This window comes from Cebidichthys violaceus, unplaced genomic scaffold, assembly GCF_023349555.1.
Source record: "Cebidichthys violaceus isolate CVI_PGR_0920_01 unplaced genomic scaffold, fCebVio1.0.p SCAF_126, whole genome shotgun sequence".
Classification (NCBI taxonomy): Eukaryota; Metazoa; Chordata; class Actinopteri; order Perciformes; family Stichaeidae; genus Cebidichthys; species Cebidichthys violaceus.
The window spans coordinates 13,754-38,243 of record NW_027176292.1 but is presented as its reverse complement, the minus strand read 5'-3'; the positions used below and the strand labels follow the sequence as shown (position 1 = coordinate 38,243).

General features: G+C 44.7%; 1 protein-coding gene and 1 long non-coding RNA gene across 3 annotated transcripts; one reads left to right on the top strand and one right to left on the bottom strand.

Annotated features, from left to right (window-relative positions):
* Positions 1-13,017: 13,017 nt before the first annotated feature.
* On the bottom strand, positions 13,018-22,520 carry LOC137869530 (uncharacterized). Of its 2 annotated transcripts, none has more exons than XR_011102299.1 (3): positions 22,280-22,520; positions 16,218-16,333; positions 13,018-13,694 (listed from the first exon to the last, which is right to left on the bottom strand). It is a non-coding gene; the product is annotated as an uncharacterized lncRNA (long non-coding RNA). The 2 variants fall into 2 exon arrangements; XR_011102298.1 differs by lacking the exon at positions 22,280-22,520 and adding an exon at positions 16,995-17,220.
* On the top strand, positions 17,938-23,601 carry otx2b (orthodenticle homeobox 2b). The gene is made up of 4 exons (XM_068706949.1): positions 17,938-18,346; positions 20,447-20,655; positions 21,219-21,370; positions 21,914-23,601. The coding sequence occupies exons 2-4, from the start codon at positions 20,559-20,561 to the stop codon at positions 22,535-22,537; spliced, it is 873 nt and encodes a 290-aa protein (XP_068563050.1). The 5' UTR covers positions 17,938-18,346; positions 20,447-20,558; the 3' UTR covers positions 22,538-23,601.
* Positions 23,602-24,490: the final 889 nt, after the last annotated feature.

The window sequence follows — 24,490 nt, the reverse complement described above, 5'->3', positions numbered from 1 at the left end:
GAGAGAGAGAGAGAGAGAGAGAGAGAGAGAGAGAGAGAGAGAGAGAGAGAGAGAGAGAGAGAGAGAGAGAGAGAGAGAGGGGAGTCAGTCTCAAGATCTGGGTTTGGAGAAGGGGAGGATAGAGGGGTGTGGGAGTTAATGGTGAAGGGGGCTTTCCAAGTCACATGAAAGTTTGTGGGGATGAATGTGCCATAATTAGATTAATAAGTAGCTTAATTTATCGCGAGCAGAGGATATCAGCGGCTCCACATTAGAGGCAGGCCAGAAGATTAGCCTCGATCGGCGTTTCCAAAACACGATTAGCCCCCCCGGCACAAAGACCAGGCTCTTTCACAGGTTCCTACCACAAGGGCCGGGATTAGAGAAACATGTTGAATAATCAGCAGTGCCCCTGCATGCTCCTCTCAAGTCTGCACCGCAGCCAGGGGTGCACCGCAACCCCTTTGCCCCCCCCCCCCCCCCCTCCCTGTACTGCAACACAACACTTTATCAAATAGACTATTACAGGGCCAATTAAAGTCACGAGCAGCTACACCAACGCCAGGTCCGCCTGTACCACCCAGGTTCACAAGCCGTACGCATGTTCGCTTCATCCACCTGCAGATTCATGAAAAATCAGTGCGTAGGCAGTATTCACCCAATGGCATTTGCCCATGAAGTCAAGCCCAGTTGATGGGCGTCTGGGTGTGTGTGTGTGTGGTATGGTCACTAAGTAATTTGGATGTCCCGAGAGCCCATGGGGACAGACAGCTTCATGGCTTATTGATTGTCCCTGCGATGTCCTCTAGAATGCCAATAAGCATATGTTCGCTCCGGCCACCGGCGTCATGAATGCAGTGTTTCTACTAAGCCTTAGATCCCTTGATCCCTCTACAACCTCCACATCCGGCCTCTTGTTGAAAAAAATAATAATAATAATAAAGAATCTTGGCAGAGTAGCCCATCTATAGTAGAGAGGTTGCAGCTGTTAGTCGTCTCCTGATAGGATACTCCAGCAAAAAAAAAAAAAAAAAAAAACCCTGGCACAAGAGGACACTTGACCGGTCTTTGTTTCTGTTTGGCCCGGACAGTTAAGAGGATCGCAAGGAATGTGGAGAGAAAAAGCATGTCGTACACCAGAGACATGTATCCGACCAGACGAGCATATTAACTCCCAAACCGAGAGCCTTTGGTATTTTCAGCACATTTACAGCATCTAATGCCACCTTCTGCTGCCGATAAGCTATTCTTCACATGGCTTGCACCTCTCAGAATTACAGTGTCGCAACAAAATATTCCAAATAGCTAACAGGAATTAATGCAACGCCACCAAGACGCTGGTGTCGGCCGCCACAGGTGCAGATTTCAGAGAGCGGATGCCCCGTCATGATATGGACCCTCTGCCCAAGAGCATGTTTATGATCGGTTTGCTGTCGCCACCTTGTCAGGGAGGTGAGTCCTGTTTACCCTTGAAAAACCAGCAACTTTCCCATTTCCCCGCTGCTCCGCCGCCACTGCAGGCCAATTATCCTGTGCGACTATGCAGCGCCATGCATTTGGTGATAATGTGCACAGAGTCAACATGTCGTACAGACGGAACCCGCTGGCTGGGGTTGGCCTCCTACAAGCTGCAGCCCACCCCTCATACAGGTCACTGCAGCAGGGCTCACCTCTGTTAGCAGAGCCGGACAGTGTGTGTGTGTGTGTGTGTGGTGTGTGTGTGTGTGTGTGGTGTGTGTGTGTGTGTGTTATCATCATCCTTCCTTTCAGGGTAGAGTATGTGAGTTCCATATAGAACTGTCTAGTGTTTTAGTACACAATATATGAACTTAAATGTACAACAATATGTACAATTGATACTTTACGTTAATATTTTATTTTAAGATACTTTAATACTACGACATCCTGCAATTTGATGGAAATATTCACTCATTCCACTGCATTTATTTGACTGTTTTAGCGATAAAATTTAGATTTTAAAACATATAATAGCTCATAAAATATGTTACATGTTATACAAATCAAACAACAGAACATAAAAATTAGCTCCATCTCAACCAGATGCATTAAAACGTGTCATACACACAATTATAATCCACTAATATATAATAATATAACACTGATTGGGATCAATCTGCTACATATTGTTCTTTGGCACATTTGCTGATGAAAAAAAGTTTGTATTTATATATCACAATATTTCTAGTTTACTTAAGTTAAGGATCTCAACATAATGCAAAATCAACATTTACAGTGTGACGTATGTTTTGTAATAAAGTCTTTCTTTGAAACAACAACAGCATACTGGACCTGGAACATAGAACGTAGTTTTATGAAACTTTCGTCTTTGCAATTACATTTTTGTAAATAAAAGTCTCACAGCGAACTCTAGTGTCAGCAGTTTCCTATCCGCTATCACTCCTAGCTAAACCTTTAATACTTCTGGGCTCTTTATTATATGAATTAGTGCTTAAAGCCGAAATCAAGCTTAGTTTGACTTTTTAAATTGGTATCTTGACCTTTTGAAATCCCTCGGCGGCATCAGATTGTTAAATCTAAAGGGTTGCCTGGAGTTGAGAGGAGGACTTAGCTGGAGCGCCACCTGAGAGTCACCCAGCGAAAGGTAAAAAAAAAAAAAAGCACTTTAGATGTACAGTATGTGTGTGGAGAGAAAGCCCATAAATCATACTTTATGTGTGACCTAAAAGAAGACAAATCACTTGGAGGGAATAGGTTAGTTTCTACAAAAGAGCATCGATAACGTACCAGGCCCACGATTCGGGCCATTTTGCCAGCTCCACCGGTGGCTGGCCAGCTCTCTGCACCACCTCAGCCCAGCATCACGGCCCAGCACTCTCTCTCTGCACTCTGCTTGTTAGATAGCAGCTGTTACGCTCTCTCTCTCTCTCTCTCTCTCTCTCTCTCTCTCTCTCTCTCTCTCTCTCTCTCTCTCTCTCTCTCTCTCTCTCGGAGAAGCAGTGTCTGTTGCCGAACAAACGAGGGGGGGGGGGGGGGGGAAACAAACAAACTCTGGGCTTGATCGGGGCCATGTGCGGCGCGCGCGGCGTGTTGCGCACCCTGCTCCGCTCCGCTAGATACCCCGGCAGCTAGCCTTCGCCATGCACCAAATTAGAAGCCCTCGCCATCAGGCAGACAGCTGGCAGCCTCCCCTCGGGAATGCCAATTAAGTTTGTAAATCATTTAGACAACAAAACTGTACAAGAGAAGAAAAAAAAAAAAACATCCCATAGAGGCGGACGTCCCCACAACTCCCGGCAGTCCTCACCATGACCTCCACACTGCACCCCCCCCCCCCCCCGAACGCCCATCTGCAGCAGCCTCAGGAAACATACACAAGCCCAAGAGATCAGCAAATATGCTGAGAGAAATACATGAATATCAAATCAAAGTCATTGATTTTGTCATGCTAATGTGTTGTTATAGCAAATTAAGGGAGGATGTTTTATTAATAAGCCTACTCCATCAGACAAAGATTGGCATAACGGTCTCCTCGCAAACAGTCGCACATATTAATCGACCGCTCCAACGGCGTCGTAGTTCCTGTCACTTAGTTTGACAGCGGAGTCGGCGTCAAACAGCCATTGTTGTCTTCTTATGCCACACACCGTGTTGCAACAAACTAAACCGTGGGTTCAAACTTTAGCTCTACGCCTGATCAAGTGTCCAGAGGGGTAACCTGAGTGTTTGGCCTTGGGGGGGGGGGGGGGGGGGGGGGGGGGGAATAGGGATTAGAATAATACCTAAGTAGCTTTCTGAAAATGGAACCCTTGAGTAGGAAAGGAACTTGGTGGCCTTAGGCAAGAGTGTGACCCACGCTCTCCTGACGAACACTCGCGCTAAGACTCTAAGGCCCACTCTACAGTTGTTCCAGCGTGACACACCGGCATGTGACAGACAGAGTGACAGCGCGGGTAACTAATTGAGACGGGACGCAAAAAAAAAGATCCTCTGAGCTTTAAGTAAATGGAAGTGGGAGAATGCCCCCCCACCACCCCTCCACACACACACACACACACGGAGCACTATCCCTGCTCAGGGCATCTCAATTAATGTTAATTAGCTGAGCAATGATTAATGTGGAAGCTAATGTAATCTGTGTTTCCGTTGAAACATCATTCATTGTGTCAATAAAACTGTGAATTCCTGTAAGACAACATTGTTACGGCGAGAGAGGAGAGGTGACGGAGCTGAGAGAGCGAAAGTGAAGAAAGCAGCTGTGAAGAATGTGGTCTGCATGTTATCTCAATTTATTTATTCACGACAGAGACTTTCTTTCATTTCGTCCATTTGAACCAAAACGCCCTTGTCTCCTTGTTTCCTTTCTGCCTAGCACTGATTCAGAAATGTCTTTGAATCAATAGTACAGCCGTGTGTCGGCCATGTTCTGCTGCAGATGGTTTAGAAAAAAACTACAGTTTACACTATTAAATGCAAAAAAAAAAAAAAACAAGCGTCCTACAATTAAGCATTCACATTGTCTAAGGACACTTCTTGGAGCGAGACTGAGTGAGACGCAAGAACAAACAAACCGGATCAAGCGAAAAAGGTCAAATGTATTTTTATGGTCCTTTCCATGAATTTGTCAGACACTTAATAATAACAATCTGAGTCTGTCATTAGCAAAAAACAAGCACTTCTAGTGGACTTACATTGACAGTGAGGAGTTGCCCCGAGCGATCGCACTGCAGCTTTGTTCAGCAGCTGCATCGGTTTGGCTCAATACTCCCCATCAGTGACCTAGACGCAAGAACAGGGGGAAACAGGGTCAATGTGGAAAAATACAGAAGTTAATGCAACATCAATTTGAAATGACTAAAATGTGTGAAACCTGAGATCCATCCCCGCGCTGCAAACAAATAGAAGTCGACAAAATGGAAGTTGGTATGGAGAAAAAGTTACATTTCATTTCCACCGACTCCTGAGAATAATATCGGACTCCTCAGCTGCTAAATGCTCCACCGCGTTTACCAAGCAAGTTGCTAACTTGTGTCCGTCTATCTGCTGTTCATAGGGACGTAGCACTCAGTGGGTTCATCTGAAGCTTCTTCACTGAACACAGCTGCCAGCTGATGGAGATGTCGAGCGCAGTGAGAGTGAACCACGACACTAAAAACCAAAACAGTGAGCTGAATGACGCTAAAAAAGCCCCTCAGAGGAATCCCTCTGGCATCACACACGTCATTCGATGAATTGCTCAAATAGAAATCATTGATCGTGGCAGCTTTAATAAGCGTCGAGATAACTACTACAAATATGTAAGAAATAACAAAAATGTCTCTTTCTCCTTCATCTGCCTCTATATGGTAATAGAGAAAGGACAATGTATGGTGGAGCAGAGCATCAGCCACCGGAGGCAGTGCAGCGCAAAAAACTCGAAAATCTAACTTTCTAATGTTTCAGCTCTCTTATAAATCAAGAGCGGCAATCAGTAGATTAAACTGTTTCCATTGTCGACGTCTCTGCGCCTGATTTACTCCTCCTCTCTCTCTCTCTCTCTCTTTCTCTCTCTCTCTCTCTCTCTCTCTCTCATCATCGCTGCTATCAGATGACCTCTCTTCCCACATATGGCACAAGAGCAGATGCTGACAGCTTCATAATTGTCCCGACAAACAGCTCAGTAAACGATCACTTTGCCACTATGTAAACTGCCAGAGTGGCTGTAAAGCACTCAGAGCCAGGAATTTAATTTCAGCAGACTGTGTGCTCCATCTAGATATACTTTTTTTTTTATTAAGAAATGGAAGCTGGTAATTTCAGATACAAGCAATGTAAATGCACAGACAGCTAATGGAGTTCCAATTTAGAAAGGCCTTTTTTCCTTTTTTGGGGGCTTTTAGAATCTAATCTCAGCCTATTGTCAGGGTGGTCAGGGTGTCTAATCACCCTTAACCTTGCATCAGTGCCATAACCCCTTCTTTTTTTTTTTTTCCTCGCCCTCCAACAATTTAAACATAATTTTAACATAATAACGAGACTTTAAGCATCATAGAGACTGCACCTTCCACCAGAATCACCACAACTAATGGGATCTAATCTATACAATAAGGGACATTAATATATATGCAAATCAGCCGAGTCTACATCTCTCGTGGGGGAGATGTAGACCGAGTTGGCATACACTTGTATCATTTCTGTCACATGTGTCACTTAGTTGTTAATTACTGTTAACATTCCTAAAATGCAAATATGTAGTTCTGCAAATAGCGCAGCACGTGTATCCTCAAGTAATAATGTTCTGGTGAAGTGAAAGAGCCCCCCCCCCCCCCCCCCCCCTCCCCTTCCCCCCTTGAAGGTCCAGCAGTGTGGAGAGAATTTGAGGAATTGGGGGGGGGGTTGCAGGTCGGCTGTTCAAAGCCACTCTGTGCATTGTTGGGTAGTAAAGGATTAGGTCTCTCCAGGCTGCAGAATTTGCTTTCTAATTAAAAGGGATAAGATGTAGAAAAATAGTGAGGGGCATTACTACTGTAGAAAAGAAGGGAGAGAGAGAGGGGGGGGGGGGAGAGGGGGGGAATGTTGAAAAGAGGGGATAGAAGTTTGCAGTGTCACCACCGCTGTTTGATCACAAGACTAAGCAAGAGTTACCAGCCTCTTGTTCGGACTCTCACTGCCCCATTTTCCCCCCTCTGTGCTCCGTCTCCAGCCTCCATCTCATTAGCTCCTGTTGTTTGCTGTTCACTATTGTTGAGGCGATAAACGTGCATTAATACTGGATGACGCACAGGACGGCGGCCTCAAGTTTCTCTTCTAGTCTCTCTGCTCACAACATTTAGAACCGCATCAGAATCAAAGCTCACTTGGTACATTTTCCTTTTAGTTGGTGTTGTGCAACTGGCATATTATTTCATTGTTGAGTATTAAAATGCTACTATTCATGGTGCTATTAGTCCGACAAATCGTTATTCGAAACTATTATTCGAAATTATAAAAATTTGAGGCTGCAGCCAGTTAGCTTAGCTTAGCATTAAGATGGAGGGGAAGTCCTTTTACTCACTTTTCACATGGAAATACTACTATTTGGTCCACTAAATCTATCTGACAGTTAGTTTTCAGTTAAATACTGATAAACTACTGTAACAGTACAATGCAATGTACACATCCACAAATACAATGTGTACTTACAAGTGGCATTTTTCTGCATTAGGAATACTTTGGCACTTAAAGTATATTTTTCGAATTGTACTGTAACTTGTAAAGGAGTATTTTTACACTGTGGTATTGCTACTTTTACTTCACTTTAATCACCACTGATACAAAATAAGAGCAGATCAATGGAATCAAGTATTGGGTTAAAGTAAAGTTTTAAGGATCTCCAGAACATTGAATCACTTCATTTGAGCCACTTAACTGTATAACACTAAACCCGGGGGGGGGGGGCGGGTCTGAGACCCAGCATGTGTTTTTATTTAACCCTTTACTCAAGTGTCCCTCCTTCACTCAGCATGCTGCTGCTGTTTTGTTACCTTGTCCTCCAGCAGGGGTCCAGCTCTCCCCAGGCACAAACGAAGCCTCACTTTTAAACGCACACACACACACACACACACACACACACACACACACACAGATTTGCTTATTTTCCCCTGAGCCCTGGGAGGTTAACGACATGCCAACGACATGCCAGTGGAGAACAAGACCTCCGTCTCACTCCCCTCCTCTTCCAGCCCCAGCCCCAGCCCCAGCCCCAGCCCCCCCCCCCCCCCCCCCCCATCCAGCACACATGCACTGGGACTTTGTGGTTGTTCTTCACCAGCACAAACCTCTCTCTCAAACCTCCGAGCCCTGGAACCTCCATCTCAAACAGAGCTCATTCCTTGTTTTCTTACACCACCACTACCAACACCACCACTACTACCACCTCTATTTTTATTCCAAGCTCCATGAAGCTCTCTCACCTTTTACTCCCAGGCAATCCGATCCTATTTGGAGTGTGTGACGAGGGCCATTCTCCATCACCTCACTGATCAAGAGCCCCCCCCCCGTACAGCGGGCCCAGGGATGAGCAGGTACAGATTTGGTGAGAAGAGGGAGTGGGGCATGTAGTGAAAGATTCTGCAGTGAGCCAAGGAGAAGATTAAACGGGGGGGGGCTAACCGTCAGTGCTCCTCTACCCCCCCCCTCTTCCTTTCCTCCAGCACTCCCTTCTACTTCACTAGTGTCCTGAGGGGGAGAACCAGGGGGAGAGAGGGGAGGAAGAAAGCCAGGGGAGGCCGGTGGCACAGTGGTGGCTGAGCCATCTTGTCATCATAGCAGGACAAGTACATTCAAGCGTGTCCTCTGTACCCTCCCATCTTATTCCAGACAGTGTATTGCCCTCCGCTGAAATCCATCACCCCCCCCCCCCCCCCCCCCCCCCCCCCTCCTCCCCCCTCTTGTTGGAAGAGTGCTCTCCGCTGGTGTCTTTTCTTTTTTAAAGGGCAGAGATGAGTCCTGGGCTCTGCAGTCTTTCCAGGCATCCAAATTAATTTGCGTCTGGGCAGCAGCATAAGCAGCACGGGGCTATTTGATGAGAGTGTAGGGCAATGACATGCACTGGCAGTCATGCCTTGATCTCTTGCTTTCTTTCCTTGTCACTTTCCACCTCACCTTAGTGCCAGACTCATGCCAGCCTCATCCACATGGGTGGCACATCCTCGTGTTTCTAAGAGGAGTAATAACTGAGAAGACACTTCAAATCGAGTGTTCCTGGTTTTGTGTTTGTGTTCAAACATCCGTCTTAATGCAATCTTAAATTACCAAACTAAAAGCACCAGCAAACCCCAAAAAAAACACATAAATCACAACGCGTATTGTCCTCACAGTGAATATAATGAGGACGCGCTACATTGAGCAATTTATGAAAATCCCTCCTGCTAATTTTTGCTGATCAATACCTCAAAAACAGATCAGTTTCATAATAACAACCACACTGAGGACATCTACAAAACAGCATTCCTTTAGTTTGATAAATGGATGTCAAAGTGAACTTAATGCAATTTGACACGCATTTGAAGTTGTGATCCAAAAAGGGGGCCCACAGTTAATGCCTAATTAGCGTCCCTAAATAATAAAGCAACTTAGACTAATAATTATTGCATGTACCCATTCTACCAGTTGCACTGACAATTAACCTTTCTCAACTGGTGATTCGCAATTTGAGTAAATCCTGTTATCAGCAAATATAACACATGGCACACACACACACACACACACACACACACACATACGCGTTTCAAACACCACTCAAGGAAATCTATGCAGTGTTTACGGTCGGAAAGCAGAACAACAAAACAAACAGCAGATATCCACTTTCAGTAAACACCACCCAACCACTTATGCAGTATCTTCCCAGTGGCTTAGAGTGGGTGGGGAATCAACTTTAGGTGGCTGCTGTGAATGTCATTGAACTACTTGTGTTTACCCAGGCTTAATACTGGCATGACAAGGTCTCTTTAAGCACACTACGAACGCCTCAGAACGTACTGGGTCAATTCTGCTCCAGGGCCTGGTTTTATAAACGCCTGGCAAAAAAAATAATAATTGACAATTTGAATTTTAGAGCCTAAAGAGCGGTGGAAGAATTCAAGTAATATGGAGCAGTGTTGGAGGAATCACAAGAGAACGTGTGGTTGTCTCTGCTGCTGCTGACCGCTGTTCAAATAACAAATGCTGTCCAAGTCTCTGATATCAGATCAGTGGAGCCAAAAACACGATTACTCAGAGACAAAATAAAGGTGAAAAGACTCGGGGTTGAGCATTATCCCAAAATGTCTCTCCCTCATCCCAATTTGGAAGCACTTGGCTTGTTGCCCACTCACATTGTGTGGACGAACCCTGCCACTGTTGCCATGGGGATGTGTGGACCTTGCGCAGGCCCTGAAGGCAGAACGGCCTGGTGGTTGAGGTGGGGGTTATCGTCAGCAGCAGACTCCGCTGGGCCCTCATCCAGAGGCCTGGGTGCATGAGGAGCACCCCCCCCCCCCCCCAACATCTCTGCGGGGCCTCTCTCCCGGTGGACACTGCTGCCGATTCAAACCCAGAGTAGAGGCTCTGAGGTGGGACGCCGTAGCGTAGGGCTCCGGCCTGTCCGCCGGGGGGGGTCGGCTGCCTGACTCCCGTAAGCCTGGGCCAGACGGGGTGGGCCGGGGTGGGCCGGGGTGGGTAGGGGCCAGGCGAAGGCGAGCTGGACTGCGGCCCAGTGCGGTGACTGCCTGTCTGCCCAGGCGCTGGGCCACGCTGCCACTCCTCCCTGGGCTCGTGCCCCTGCACTTGGATTTCAAAGGGATGTGACAGGGGGGACTGGCTTTCCCTCTCCATTGCAGGATGCCTGCCCCACCAACTTCTCCAAAGCCCCCCCCCCCCCCCCCCCCCTCAAACGGCTTTCAGCCCCCACTCTCCCCCAGCCCCCAAATGCCCCACCAACAGCTTTTCTGTTTCAGCCATGAACCCAGGCTCCCTCTCACACTGTGCCATTCCCACCACTGCTGCCTCACATTCGGGAGGGGAAAGGGGGGAGGTTGTGCTGCTACACTGCACCCATCTGCCCCATGTCTTTCCATGCTGTGGACCATGATGCTGCAGCATGGCTCTCTGGGCGCCGTAAAGACTTTGGCAAGTACGCTGGGCCTTCAAGCACCCCTCCCGTTGTACTCTCCCTGTCCGCCACATGCACACACTGATGCACACCATCTGATTTAAAATGTACTTACACAAAAAAAAACAAAAAAAAACGAGTGCATGCGATCACGCTCATGTCTTGGCGAGACAGATGGTGGTTAATACAGATGGATGATTTACACTGAAACTGTAAAAACAATAATGGGTTTCAAATGCACTGATTTTACTTCAAGCTACCTCAGTTACGCCCACTGAACCCCGAGCCATCTGCAAAGGATCTAAGTCGGATGCGGTGCCACTGTGTCTGTGTGGCAAACCGGCTCATTCAGCAACTGGCCCGTCATCAGTAAGCATCCTACAAAACTGAAATGACACTGACAGGCTGTGTTCAATTGGCTGAGATCTCCTTTTCTCCCCTCTCTCTCTCTCTCTCTCTCTCTCTCTCTCTCTCTATCTAGGTTTCTCTCTTCATCGCTCCCTGCATGGCATTTCTCTGGCAGGTCCTCCAGTAAAATTCCTCCCCTCCTGGTCTGCGGCATTCCCGCAGCCAGCCTCCCTCTGCCTGGGCAGAGCGGAGTGGCAGGGGCCGGGTGGGATGGCGCTTCCCCCCGAGCTGGTCCCAAGCTACGGCTACAACTCCAGGCCCACAACACATTCCTCCAGCCGCTGACCAGTCCCCCCGGCAACCAGGAGAGAGGTGAAGAGAGGAGGGACGGAGGCTCGGTGGAGGGTTTTTTTTTTATCTGGTGGGGTGGAATAGGAATAGGAATAACACGCATGTGCATGAAATGCCTCGCAGGAAACAGCTTCCACTCATCAACGCGCTCATCGCTGTACATGTTCTGATCTGCGTAGCTCTCAGATCATCTGGAGTGATCAGTTTCTTTGTAGTTTCTCTACAAAGACTCAGTTCAATGACGCTCAACAAGGTACAAATGGAAGTGTGACGGTTCTCAGCATGTTAACACACTACACCACCCCTCCACATCTCAGAGATGTGATGGGGTGTCAGTCCAAAGTTGCTCCTGGACAGCTCAAGCAGCAGTAGGGACAGGAGCCGGACGGTCCCCTCCTCCGTTCCCTCCTACTTCTCCCCCAAGCCGAGCCAGGCGCTGTGTTTACTCTCCTAATTACAGGGGAGGGGCCGGCTGACAGGCGAGCCATCACAGATTCCCCACAGGCCCGGGGCTGGGAACGCTACAAACACCCGCCGCCGTCTCCCAAATGTGAGGGCGATGTCCAACTGTCACAGGGGAGCCTTCACTGGCAGAACCCAAGGGCCCAAAGAGAGATATTAAAGACATGAGAGGAATTGGCAGAGTTGGCGCTAACAGGGGGTATGCTTGAGAAGTCGAAGTGGGGAGCTGGGGGCATCGCCAAAGTGTCATTCAAAGCAAAGTGGGGTTTGGACAGGGCATAAACACTGATTTACACACACACACACACACACACACACACACACACACACACACACACACACACACACACACACACACACACACACACACACACACACACACACACACACAACACTGCTCTCGCTCTTATCGAACTAAGGCGGGAGAGTTATGTGTACCAGACAAGAAATCCAAAGCAGTGAAGCCAGCAAACCATGTGATGGACCATGTTCCTGTTCAAAGTGAATCTATTGGATAACATGTTTGCTTATTGATACTTCACTTGGATGGTTTACCTTCACTGAGCAGAATGATGCATGTACAGAGTTTGACACTACAAAGCTGTTAATTCATCCGCTAAAGGAGAAACTCACCTTAAATATGAGCCGATGTCTGGATGTCAAACACACAAGTGTGACGTGGAAACATGCAGCGATCAAACACTGAGAACGGACTTTTACACAAAGTAGGAGACAACTTCTGTCCAGCAGTTCAACTTTTTAAAATTCTAAATATTTGCGTATTCATAGACTCTGAATGCTTGAGTTTTCTACTTAACTGTATTAAAGTATGAAGCACTTTACAAGGAACGATGGAGAAAAGAGAACCGTGTGTGTGTGTGTGTGTGTGTGTGTACACTAACCCTCCTACCAGGGAGGTATAATCCACTAGAGGTTGTAGTAATGCACCAGTGCTGTTGGGGGGGTCTGAGAGAATCCCTCTGGAGGCACAGTGGCTGACCCTATCACTTATTCAGGTCCAGAAGAAAAAAAGAAAAGTGTTGAGAGAAAGGTTAAAACGCAGGAATCGTCTCCTCAACGGCTCCACCGGTCCGACGGACGACACCTTCCCGTTCCCCCGCCGGCAAACACACACACACACACACACACACACACACACACACACACACAAACACACACCTCACCCCCGAGAGGCAAGACAAGAAAACCATTTGATAAATCATGAATAGTCACAGTTGTGCGAGTGCTGTGACCATTTCTAAAATTTATTATGGGGATTACACACAAAATCACACAATGTAACATTTTTCAAATGTGTTATGAATGCCTCCCAGAATCCAATTCAAATCCTAGGTTACCAAATAAGCCTGAACAAATCCCCCACATTGAGTTCCTACTCCTTTGAAGACTTGAGAGGTCCGGTCTGCAGGGCAGGTTTTACTCGACATGCAGACACCTCGGCACACAGAGGAGAAGGCTACCGACGGCCACGGTCGAGAGAGGGAGGGAGAGAGAGAGAGAGAGAGAGAGAGAGAGAGAGAGAGAGAGAGAGAGAGAGAGAGAGAGAGAGAGAGAGAGAGAGGAGAGAGAGAGAGCAGGGTGCTGGGTGGACAATGATAGTCTTTATTTGGCAAATTAGTTGTTTTTTTTAATTACTTTCGAGACATTGTGGAGGCAGAGAATAAACAGAAGAAAGACTTTTTTTTTTAGCAAATACAGCAAAGTATAACATCAACTACGAGTTATTCCAGGGTGTTTAATTCAGAAAGTGTTTGTAGAAGAAGGGAGAACTATCCATGATTGCGTGAAGTCGAGTTCTTAACACAGTTCAAGTTTAACCTTGAGGAGGCCGAGTCTTCTTCCCCTCTTCCGTTCGTCCTTGTTTGGTTTGTCTTGACTTTGCCTCCTCATTGATGATCTGAAGGCGAGTGTGTTTAATTGCATCCGTTTGTTTGTTGGCGAACTCCTGCACAAACAGAACACAAACAATTATGGCACTAATTAAAAAGGCATGACATATTAATGGAAAGAGCACACTTGGCAAACACACAAACACACACACACACACACACACACACACACACACACACACACAGCCACGGCGTTACTGAGGCACCGCGTTTGAATTGACGGAGAAAATGTGTGTTTGGAAAATAAACCCAATACTTTCAGGATCAGCGCATCTTTTTTTTTTTTTTTCTTTCATCACAAGAGGCACGGCACTGAAAACTAGAATACAGACTCATTCAACGGCATTCTCTATAATCATCTTAAGCACAGCGATGAGCCAAATCTAAATGTGTAACATTGTGAATGATTTTATGGAGATAAAAACCCCCAGATGTGCGTCTGTCTGTCTGTCTGTCTGTCTGTCTGTCTGTGTGCCTCTGTGTCAGTAAACTCTCTCCAAACCGACAGTGAATGGGCTTTCTCCCTCTTTAATCCCCGGGGAGGAGACTGAATGTGTTTTGATGACCTTTGGGGTCAGTTACATGTTACATTACACAAAGGTTTAGCTCCTTTGTGATAAGGAAACAGTGTGGGGAAAGCCCTCTGTTTAGAGACCTTTCTCACTACGCACTGCACCTTGGTTTGGTTTTTTTTGCAAAGCAGCAGCAGCAGCAGCGGCGGCAGCAGTGGCAACGTATCTATCAAACCTGCCAGGCTAATTAAAATACAGCTTGTGATTATCCTACTTCAGCTTCTCTCTCTCTCTCTCTGTCACCCACCCACACACACACACACAACCAAACACACACACACACACACACACTGCATATCTATCCACAATAATACCAGGTTTTAAAAAAAAGATACGTACACACATGACCCAATAAATTGAATTAAAAGAATTTCAAAAACATGATAACACCATTTAAATGTCACAATAATAACTGAGATGTGTCTGTATCTGTGAAGCAAGATTAGTTTAAAGGTGTGCATATCTAAAAAGAGGTGTTCACCCAGTAGTGGAGGTATAAATTATAACTTTCTGGGTTTAATAACAAAACAAAAAAAAGGACAGTAAAAAAAAAAAAAGATATTGATAAAAGCAACTGTAAAGTAGCCTATTGTTTTAAAGTCAAAAGTATCGACTCAGGTGCGTTTAAATCCCAAATGCCGAAGGAAAAGCTTTGTCTTGACATTACAGATTATCATAATTTCTATATGAATGGACTTTCTTGGATTTAATTCCCTTTTTTCTGGTTCTTTTTTTTTTTTTTTTGCTCAGAATTAATACCACCAACACATTCCTCATATTCAGCCATGTGGATATCAAATGAGGAGGGAAACAGAGGCTGAGGAGAGTGAAGCTGCCTGGATAGTTAGAAGATATATATATATGTATGTGGTAAATATACATATATTCTTTAAATTCACATAACTCACCGTGATTTATTTAGCAAAAGAGAGGACATTTAAATGCTAACGTTGTTGTGTCTCTATTTGTTCTATTAAATCTTTAGAACATACATGAATCCCTTCTATAATTTGTTGATTATTTCTTTTTATGCCTGGATGAGGCGCCGAGCAGGGGGATGAAGGGGGGGGAGGGGGGGGTGCTGCCTGCTCGGTAATTATCCAATCTTGAAAAAAGATTTTTTTTTTTTTTCCTTTTCAAAGCTATCAAACAAGGGTCAAACATCCATGCCTGTGCAATGCATTAAGTAAAGACGCATAGGCTCCGCATTAACCGGTAGAAATCACAGGTTGGAGCCGGCCTGGTGAAATCCTCGCCCTCAGGTTGAGTGTAGCAGAGGCGGAGATAAAAGCCGTCGTCGTCAATTAGCCGGGAGTCAGTGGGAGCGCTGCTCGCCAGAGGCGTTTAACTCCTTCTCCCTTTAAACGTCCTTTTAAGATACAAAGTCCCCGCGGAGGGCCTGGCTTTACACTTTAATAAATTATTTAGCAATTTAAACGGTGAGATCCGGCAGATAACTGCATCACACGTCACGATTTTGCACGCAGCAGTTTGAAAGTCTCGCGTTAGGGGTGCATTACCATGCAGCTGCTAAAATATTAGCAGCTTAAATTCATGTTTTTTTTTTAGAAATCTTTTTTTTTTTTCTTTTTTTTTTGAGCTGCAAGCTGATTACTCTGAATTCTCAGGCCATAAAGTAAGTAAAAGAAAGGGAAAGAATATTAAACATTTCATGTCTCTATAGCGTCTCAATGTAAACTTTGCACCCCGCGATAAATATGGGGATTTTTGGCTGGAGTCTGGTGGAGTCTGTGTGCAGGCTGACCTCTGTGATAGGCATAAGGCAAACAGCAACATAATTAAAATACCCAAAGAGTTGATCTTCCCACCCGCGTGAAGCTGCTCTCTATGACAGGCTCCATGACATGCGCTTTAAATCAACATAAACTGGTGCGTTTATGTGGTTTTATTCCACTTTTTTCATCTCGTTAGCTGACAAAATGCATGTGTATTATCCATCAGTAAAAACATGAATAAAAATAATAAAAAATAAACAAACAGGGATACCTGATTGTGCTGCAGCTCCTCGTCTCCTATCAGACTCGCAGCTTCCCTTGTGCAGATCGGTTGTTAAAAGAAATCCGGGGGTTATGATCCATGCAGCGGCTTCTTCTGATCGAAATCTGTCAAAAGAGATGTCACTGAGTTGGTGAAGTTGCTACACGTTGTACCGGCTTGTGTGAGCGCCATGCAGGCTGCAGCTCTGAGTGGAACCCAGTCCTCCCAGCAGCTGTCACTGCACCTTTGACTCTGGCCTTCCACACGAGCCACAGAGAGAGGCAACATGACGATTCATAAAACCCACGGTCTGCCTGTGTTTATAAATCTAAATCAATATTCAAATCTGTTTGAAGTGAGCGGGTGTGTCCGTGCAAGCGCGCAGTGTGTGTGTGTGTGTGTGTGTGTGTGTGTGTGTGTGTGTGTGTGTGTGTGTGTGTGTGTGTGTGAGAGAGAGAGAGAGAGAGAGAGAGTGTGTAGGTGTTCCGCAAAGCCTCTTAAGATGATACATTTACCAAGCCGTGACAAAAACCTTCGGCATATTATTTTGAGATGGGCACGCGGGTTCAAAACGCAAGTGACACAGAGGAAGCTTGTTTGTCCCTTGCAGCTTTTCCTCCGGTAATTATGAAATAAGAGCTAAACGTCATCAGAACATCACGGTTTTTTTTTAAAAACGACACATTATTATTATTTTTTGCTTATTGCATGCTATTTCAATGTTGCAACATACAACTTAAAAAATACCGTTTGTTTTTTTTAACAAATCAAATAAAACAGTCCTACCTTCATATTTTCAACATCTTCCTCTTGCAGAGCGCGTGTCAAGTGAAATAAGTGAAAATGTCTCCATCAGTAGAACCGGCCTGTATCTACCTCCCCCTCCTCCTCATCTCTGCACACTGCAGCTCCAGTGCTGCATGTGGAAGTCATCGGCTGCTTGGTGCTCTCTCGGTGGGAGCCCCCATGTAAATATTGCCGGTGGATGATGTGTTTTTGGTGCAGGCCCGTAGCGGGCTGATGGGAGCCGACTGACTGGCTCTGTGGATGGGAGGACAGTTTTAAGGAAATAAGTCGCTCTAAATCCCCCTTCTTTTTTTTTTTGCGACGCGCTGGAATGTGAGAGGTCGGTGCAGCCTTCGAGCTTCAGACCAGCCGATGTGTTTCCCCCCTACGTGTCTTTTTGTCACATAATTCATGTTAAACTCTTCTATAGGAATAAACAGACCTATAAACAGCTGATATTTGTTTAGTTTGGGGTTCGCATGTTAAGATGCTTTTATATTCCTCGACTGTCTGAAACTTTTAAAATGTGAATACATCTGAAAAACTGAATGATCATGATTGGATGACACTATTAAACATATGTATAGGCTATGCGTTACCACTAATAACCTGGACATACATTATGTTTTTAACTCTTTATTTGCGCATTTATCGCCGAACCAGCAGTCGTGTAACTTTCCTCAGGTCAGTGCCACCGGACAACAGCAAAATGTCGAATATAAAATGTCTTCAAAACGGGACTAAACTGACTTTTCCTCGATTTAAAGTCCACTTCTCGACATCCACCGGCACACCGTGTATTTAGCGTCATTGTACCCTCTCTGCGGAGGGATGGGGATGTTGTCAGTCGCCCTCTCGCTGCCATTGGCTGAGGACTGTGCGTCAAAAAAAAAGAAAAAAAAAAAAGTAGCTGGAGACATTTGTTTCCCAGGAAAAAAAAAAAAAAAAAAAAAAAAAAAACCTCATCCTCCCCACCGGTGTGAGAGACGGAGACAGAGACAGACCTCAGCTCAGTCCCGCGGCTCCCATTGGCTGGCAGTTTGTACAAAATCCAACTCGAACCACTTCACTCACAACACACCAACAAATCCTAAAGGCGTACACGCACTCTCCTCCATCACTCCGCCGCTGTCGCACCGCTTCTAAACCGGATGCAGACGCTCAACCTTTAACTTTTATTCCTTTTTATTTTAGCTCTTCTTCTGCCACTAAACAACACCACTGCCTCTGCTGCTGCTTGGTTTTCTATTGTTTTACGCGCCAGGACGCCGTTCATCAGCACCGAGGTGTGTTTTGTTTTTCTCCAGGAGGAAACCAAGTAGACAAAGAACTTTACAGTCGTCGATACCAGGGTAAGTTCTACTTGTACTACGAGTAGTATTACTATTTAAACTGCCATTATTATTATTATCGTTATCAGCATCGTTATTATTAGCCTATTATTTTCATTATGATCCTATATCAAAATAAGTAATCGAAGTCAAAGAAGTCAAAAATAATTAGAAGCTGAATCACACATTAAAACCACATTTTAAAGGCTTTGAAAAGCATTTCTTTACGCAGCGTTTAAACAGTGCAGAATGAAAACACACTCAGCAGAAACGCCACGAATGTTCTTATAAACTCAGCCTTTCGCGAGCACAGAGAAGTGAGTGTGTGTCTGTCACCAAAACCCTCTCAGATCTACGCAAAATCCACGTAAATGATGCACATACACACAGAGCATCCGGTCATTACAGTAGACTACCAAAGTGATGAAGTGACACCGTGATGGTCTCTGCTAATCGAGACAAAGACAGGTTCAAAGATGAATTAAAGATGTTCTAATATTATTATTATTATTATTATTATTACTGCATTTTTATAATAATACGATTCATATTTTATTAATTTCACACCCTCAACTGAAGCTCAGGACTAATTCAGTGAGTGAAGTTTCAACTTAAATCGAAACCCTATTCATGTCATGCTGCACACTTGACCTCGACATGATGGATAACTGAGGCTGAACGCTGCACTGGAAACGAGAGAACATTTAGGCCTGATATCGAAAAAGAGACCGTGTCGAGGCCTTTACTCTCCGCTGCCTCCAGAGAGGAAACATGTCGGGGACAATAAACGCATCACGTTTTTCATATTTCACCGGTGGTTTCGAGGATCCATCCGGTGACAGATTGTTTATATGCGTCGAAATTGGGAGTTTAGCTCGATTAAATAAACGTTTACAATAATTAAATACATCTCCTCTGTAGATTTTATTTTTTTCTGAAAAAGGGGCTGATGATAATTCACGTCAGACTGAAAAAAATAATAATAATTTGATTACAATTCACCACAGTTGCTGATTTGCAGCATCACGTGAAGGAGCCTGCAGCACTTCAGGCTGTTTGAATATCAAACTGCAGCTCCAGTATAGATGCCACTCGGATTATCTTGTTAATTCATCAACAGAAAAAAAGAAAAAAAGAAAAAAAACAACTACATTTATCATAATTAATTCTTGGACAGGGTGATCATTATTGAGCGGGTGTGTGCAACTGGTAGACGGGCGTGTTTTAAGTGTGACAGATTGGGATGAGGGGGTTAAAACCGTTGGATGTTGAAAAAAAAAAAAAAAAAATGCAGCTAATCAAGACACGCAGTGGGGATAGCGCGTGAGGGTCACTGAAGTTGAAGTGACAGCAATCACACATATACCAATCAACATCACAGAGCACATGTATGTCTGATTAAACAAGTGTTCAGTGAGGAAGCACGAGGTATTCTACTGGAAATAAAGCGTCTCTGCACCAAATAATGTCCAGTTTTAAATGTGTTTTAAATTGCCTTGAAAAATTAATACCAATCGTGTTAAAAAAAGATGACAGATTACAGATTATTCAGGATTTTTTAAATGACAGAGAATATAATTTAAAAATGTTTTAAATTGATAAGTAATATTCATGTTGACTAAGCGTGTTTCATAGAAAAGGTTCAGTTCAGCTTCTTCTTTCTGATTTTATTTCACATCTCTAAACATCACTTTAAAAAAAATGAGGTCAAACTATAAAATAGAGCCAAATAAACCGAAACAAGGCGAATATTAAGATTAGTTTTTTAGATCTATTTTAAATAGCCCGGACTGTTTTGTTTTTTTTATTTCATTGTACTTTATATACAGGAGCCATTGTCTCTAATTTAACTTTCAAGTGACTTGTTGCGATCACAGTGCCGGTGTATTGCTTGTTGTTTGTGGGAGGGGAGGTGGGGGTGGTGGTGGTGGGGGGGTGGGGGGGTTGTAGAGACGAGGACAGCTGGACAAGTGCTTGGTGCTTTTTTGAGGGGCGCCGTACGTTTTGGAGAGAGGGCTCTTTTTTCTTTTTTTTTTTCTCACGACAGCAGACGTAACATCTCCTCTCAAGGCGCATCTTCATCGGTCTCTTCTCCTCTTGTCGTTTTCTTTTTGGAAACAGGTGCCCGGTGTAAGACGGACCACGCGGCGAGCAGAGTACCCCAAGTACATATCGGGAGCTCCATCCATTTTTCAAAATTTTTTCCAACTTCAGCCCTCAGACAAACATTAGCATGATGTCGTATCTAAAGCAACCACCTTACACAGTCAATGGCCTCAGCTTAACTACTTCCGGAATGGACCTTTTGCATCCATCAGTGGGCTATCCAGGTGGGTTTAAACGTTTTTGAAAAATACAAAAAAGGTGGAATGAAATGACTGTAATTGCTTGGGGACTGGAAATGTTACAGCGTGTAATCAAAACGTCCAAATCTAAAGACTTAGTGAATATTGCATTGTGGGGGATACAATACAGACGAGTTAGAATAATTGCTAAAGAAATCCAACATTATATTACAATCGTTATTTTACCAAACGCACTCAACAGTGAAGCTCTCACTGTGGTGTGTGTGTCTCCTCTTGTGTGACTTTATTATTTGATGTGCCTTTCAAATGAATTACTGACATATTGCTTTGATTTCTGCTCAAACTGCATCATTTTTTTTTTGGCCCACTAGTCTAAAGTACCGTCGAGTGATTTAATTTGCCACCGGCGTCTAATTCTCACAGGACTTGTGCGTAATTACGCAAACAAGAACCCATAAATATACCGGGGTTCCGTTAGACATCTGCCTTTGATTGACTTCGTTGCTTGCTTTAACTTCTTCTTTTTCAGTCGGACTTATACGTTACATGTTTTACATTTGATTTACATTTTTTTCTTTTCATTGCAGCAACGCCACGGAAGCAGAGGCGAGAGAGGACTACTTTTACGCGCGCACAGCTCGATATTTTGGAGGCGTTATTCGCCAAAACTCGGTACCCGGACATATTCATGCGCGAAGAGGTGGCGTTGAAAATCAATCTACCTGAGTCCCGAGTACAGGTGAGCTAACCAGAACATCTGAGTAAAATATAGAGGAATACTTTAGGGATGAAAAAAAAAACATGTATCTGTGAGACCAACGCGAAAGTGTTCTAAGACATTTAAACGTTAAGACAACTATTTATTTTATAATGTGAAAAATAGTATTGACTACTCCTACATCTCTTTAACGGAGGGGTGAATTAAACTAAATAGATCTGATGTCTGCACTGCAAGAAACACTTGTCTTAACTGTCTTAACCCGTGACTGACAGAAAATCTAACGCTTACAATTTCGTCTTCCTTAAATCAAGTGGAACACTTTTGCCGGTGGGGTGAGATAATTCAACTAAAATTCCTGTTTCGAGAATTCGAGCAGTGAAATAAGAGCGATCCGTGTGCTGGTACCAAACACTTTGATTATTATCAAAGAGAAGCTAGAGCTCGAGACATCTCGGTTTGGACTGAAATATAAATGCATCACTATTTATTTATGGTTTTATAAAAACTCCATATTATTTACGAGTGAAACAATATTTAACGCAGCTGTCTCTACTGTTTCAGGTCTGGTTTAAGAACCGGCGGGCAAAGTGTCGCCAGCAGCAGCAGCAGCAACAGAACGGGGGCCAGAACAAGGTGCGACCTGCCAAAAAGAAAAGTTCCCCAACCAGAGAAGTGAGCTCAGAGAGCGGGGCCAGCGGCCAGTTCACGCCCCCCGCAAGCACCACCACCGCCCCCGTCATCTCCACCACCACCGCCCCAGTGTCCATCTGGAGCCCGGCGTCCATCTCTCCGCTCTCAGACCCCCTGTCTACCTCCTCCTCCTGCATGCAGAGGTCTTACCCCATGACCTACACCCAGGCCTCGGGCTACAGCCAGAGCTACGCCGGCTCGACGTCCTACTTCGGCGGCATGGACTGCGGCTCTTACCTCACCCCCATGCACCACCAGTTGTCAGGCCCCGGCTCAACTCTTAGTCCGATGGGCACAAACGCGGTCACGAGCCATCTGAACCAGTCCCCGGCGTCCCTCTCCACCCAAGGCTACGGGACGTCCGGCCTGGGCTTCAACTCCACAGCGGACTGCTTGGATTATAAGGACCAAGCGGCGTCGTGGAAGCTGAACTTCAATGCCGATTGCTTGGATTATAAGGATCAAACATCCTCGTGGAAATTCCAGGTCCTGTGAACAGAGCAAATCAGCTGTCAAAAAAAAAGAAAAAAAAAAGTGCACAAACAGTGACGATCACATCAGACACGGCGCTGCCACCCCCTCAATAAAACACATCGGACTGGTTCAAAAGTCAGCCGGGCTCGGCGAGGCAGGGCTCTCAGGGGCCTCGGGTTGTTGGCATGATGGTCCTTGATCCTCCTAGAGGAGAGGTTTAATTTATTTTAGCACTGGCTAAGAGATTTTTTTTTTTTTTTGTTCCGTTCGTTCACAGGTTTTGTAGCCCCTCATCCATGTCTGTCAGTGTGTGCCTCGATGCGTAAAAAAAAAAACACCTGTTGAGGGCAACACAGAATGGACTGTAAGACAAGTACACCACAGCCACGGAACTAACGTTTATCCAAGAACACAACTCACGATCGTGCTCCTCGTGAAGGGCTCGGGCTGGACAGACCTCCTTAAAGCTTCTCGCACAACTTTGCCCGACCTGCTGGCAGAGACACGTGAGGATGGTGTGTGGACAATGGATGCACTACTTTATTTAAGAAAAAAAAAGTGTTTATAAGGAATCAATATGTAGTTTCTAAGAGACAATCAGTGTGTGTCTTATATAAATGGTACATATGTGTTATTTTTTTTTTTTTGTTGTTTTTTTATCTGTGCTAGCCTTCGAAACTGTGATCTGTTGTATTGTATGCAATTTGTGAGCCCCCCCTCGCACCAGACTCTCTGCTGTGATTTTAATAGATTTCTAACTTTTTTTGAACAACGAAATATGCTAATGGTTAAATGACCGGCATCACAAAGAGAGACGAGACTTTTCCAAGCAAATGGTAGGTATAATCAAGAGTTAGCCATACTGGAAGTGACTCTCGGCTGCTGAGAGCTCCACACTTGCTCCCCTCCATTGATCTCAACACACGGTGATGGTGGATCCTTAACTGGCTCCAAAGATGGTGTGACCTCACCGCTGAAAAGACATGAATAAAGGTCCTGTGAGCTTACTCTTTCATCAACAAACGGATCTGTGTGTGTGTGTGTGTGTGTGTGTGTGTGTGTGTGTGTGTGTGTGTGTGTGTGTGTGTGTGTGTGTGTGTGTGTGTGTGTGTGTGTGCGTGCGTGCGAGTGTGTGGTGGGGATAGAAACGGAGAATGAACAAAGTGACAGGCAGTGTGTGCAAAAGAAAAGCGTGTATTTTCAATATGCTTCATTTGAGCTGCAGGCATGTTTATTAGTTATTAAATACATAACTACATTTAAAAATCAATAGTAGAAAAAAAAAAAACACGAAGGCACATTTGACCTTTTATCAACCGAAATAATAGTGATAAAAACCATCAGAAGCTCAATTTATGACGACAATTTTCATTGCTAAAAGGCAATAACTTCAAAAATTACACTCAATATTTGAGGGTAAAATAAAAAAGGAAAAAGTCACTGATTTGATGAGAACATGAAGGCCTATTTTCAGTTGTGCACGTGCGTTAATTAGAGCAATAATTACCGTCCTTTACTTCTCAATGGCGACCACACTCACGCATCATTACTTACTCAAATATACGTGACATCATCAACACGCCTATATTAACACGGTGCGAATTTAAATGACATGTATCGGTTGTATTGCATAGTAATATAATAATATGGGACGATACATTAAAAAAAATACATATTTACAAAATATAGTAAAAAAATATATGGGGTCTAGTTTATGCTGTACTCAGATGGCAGAATTAAAAAATAAATAATAAATTCCCTTTTCTTAGTTTCCGGTCGTTCATTTCAGACCGTCTCAACAAAGAGAGTGTGCGGCTTGAGAAAGCGGAGTTTAATCCCGGCCTCCAAGAGACGTTAATCCCAATCTTCTACCGGCGGGGGGTTCTCTGAGGCGCAGGGGCAGCAAGGCCTCAATCAAAGCCCACCACATGGGTTTACATGCCTGATTCTCAAACGTTGCGCTCTAATATGAAG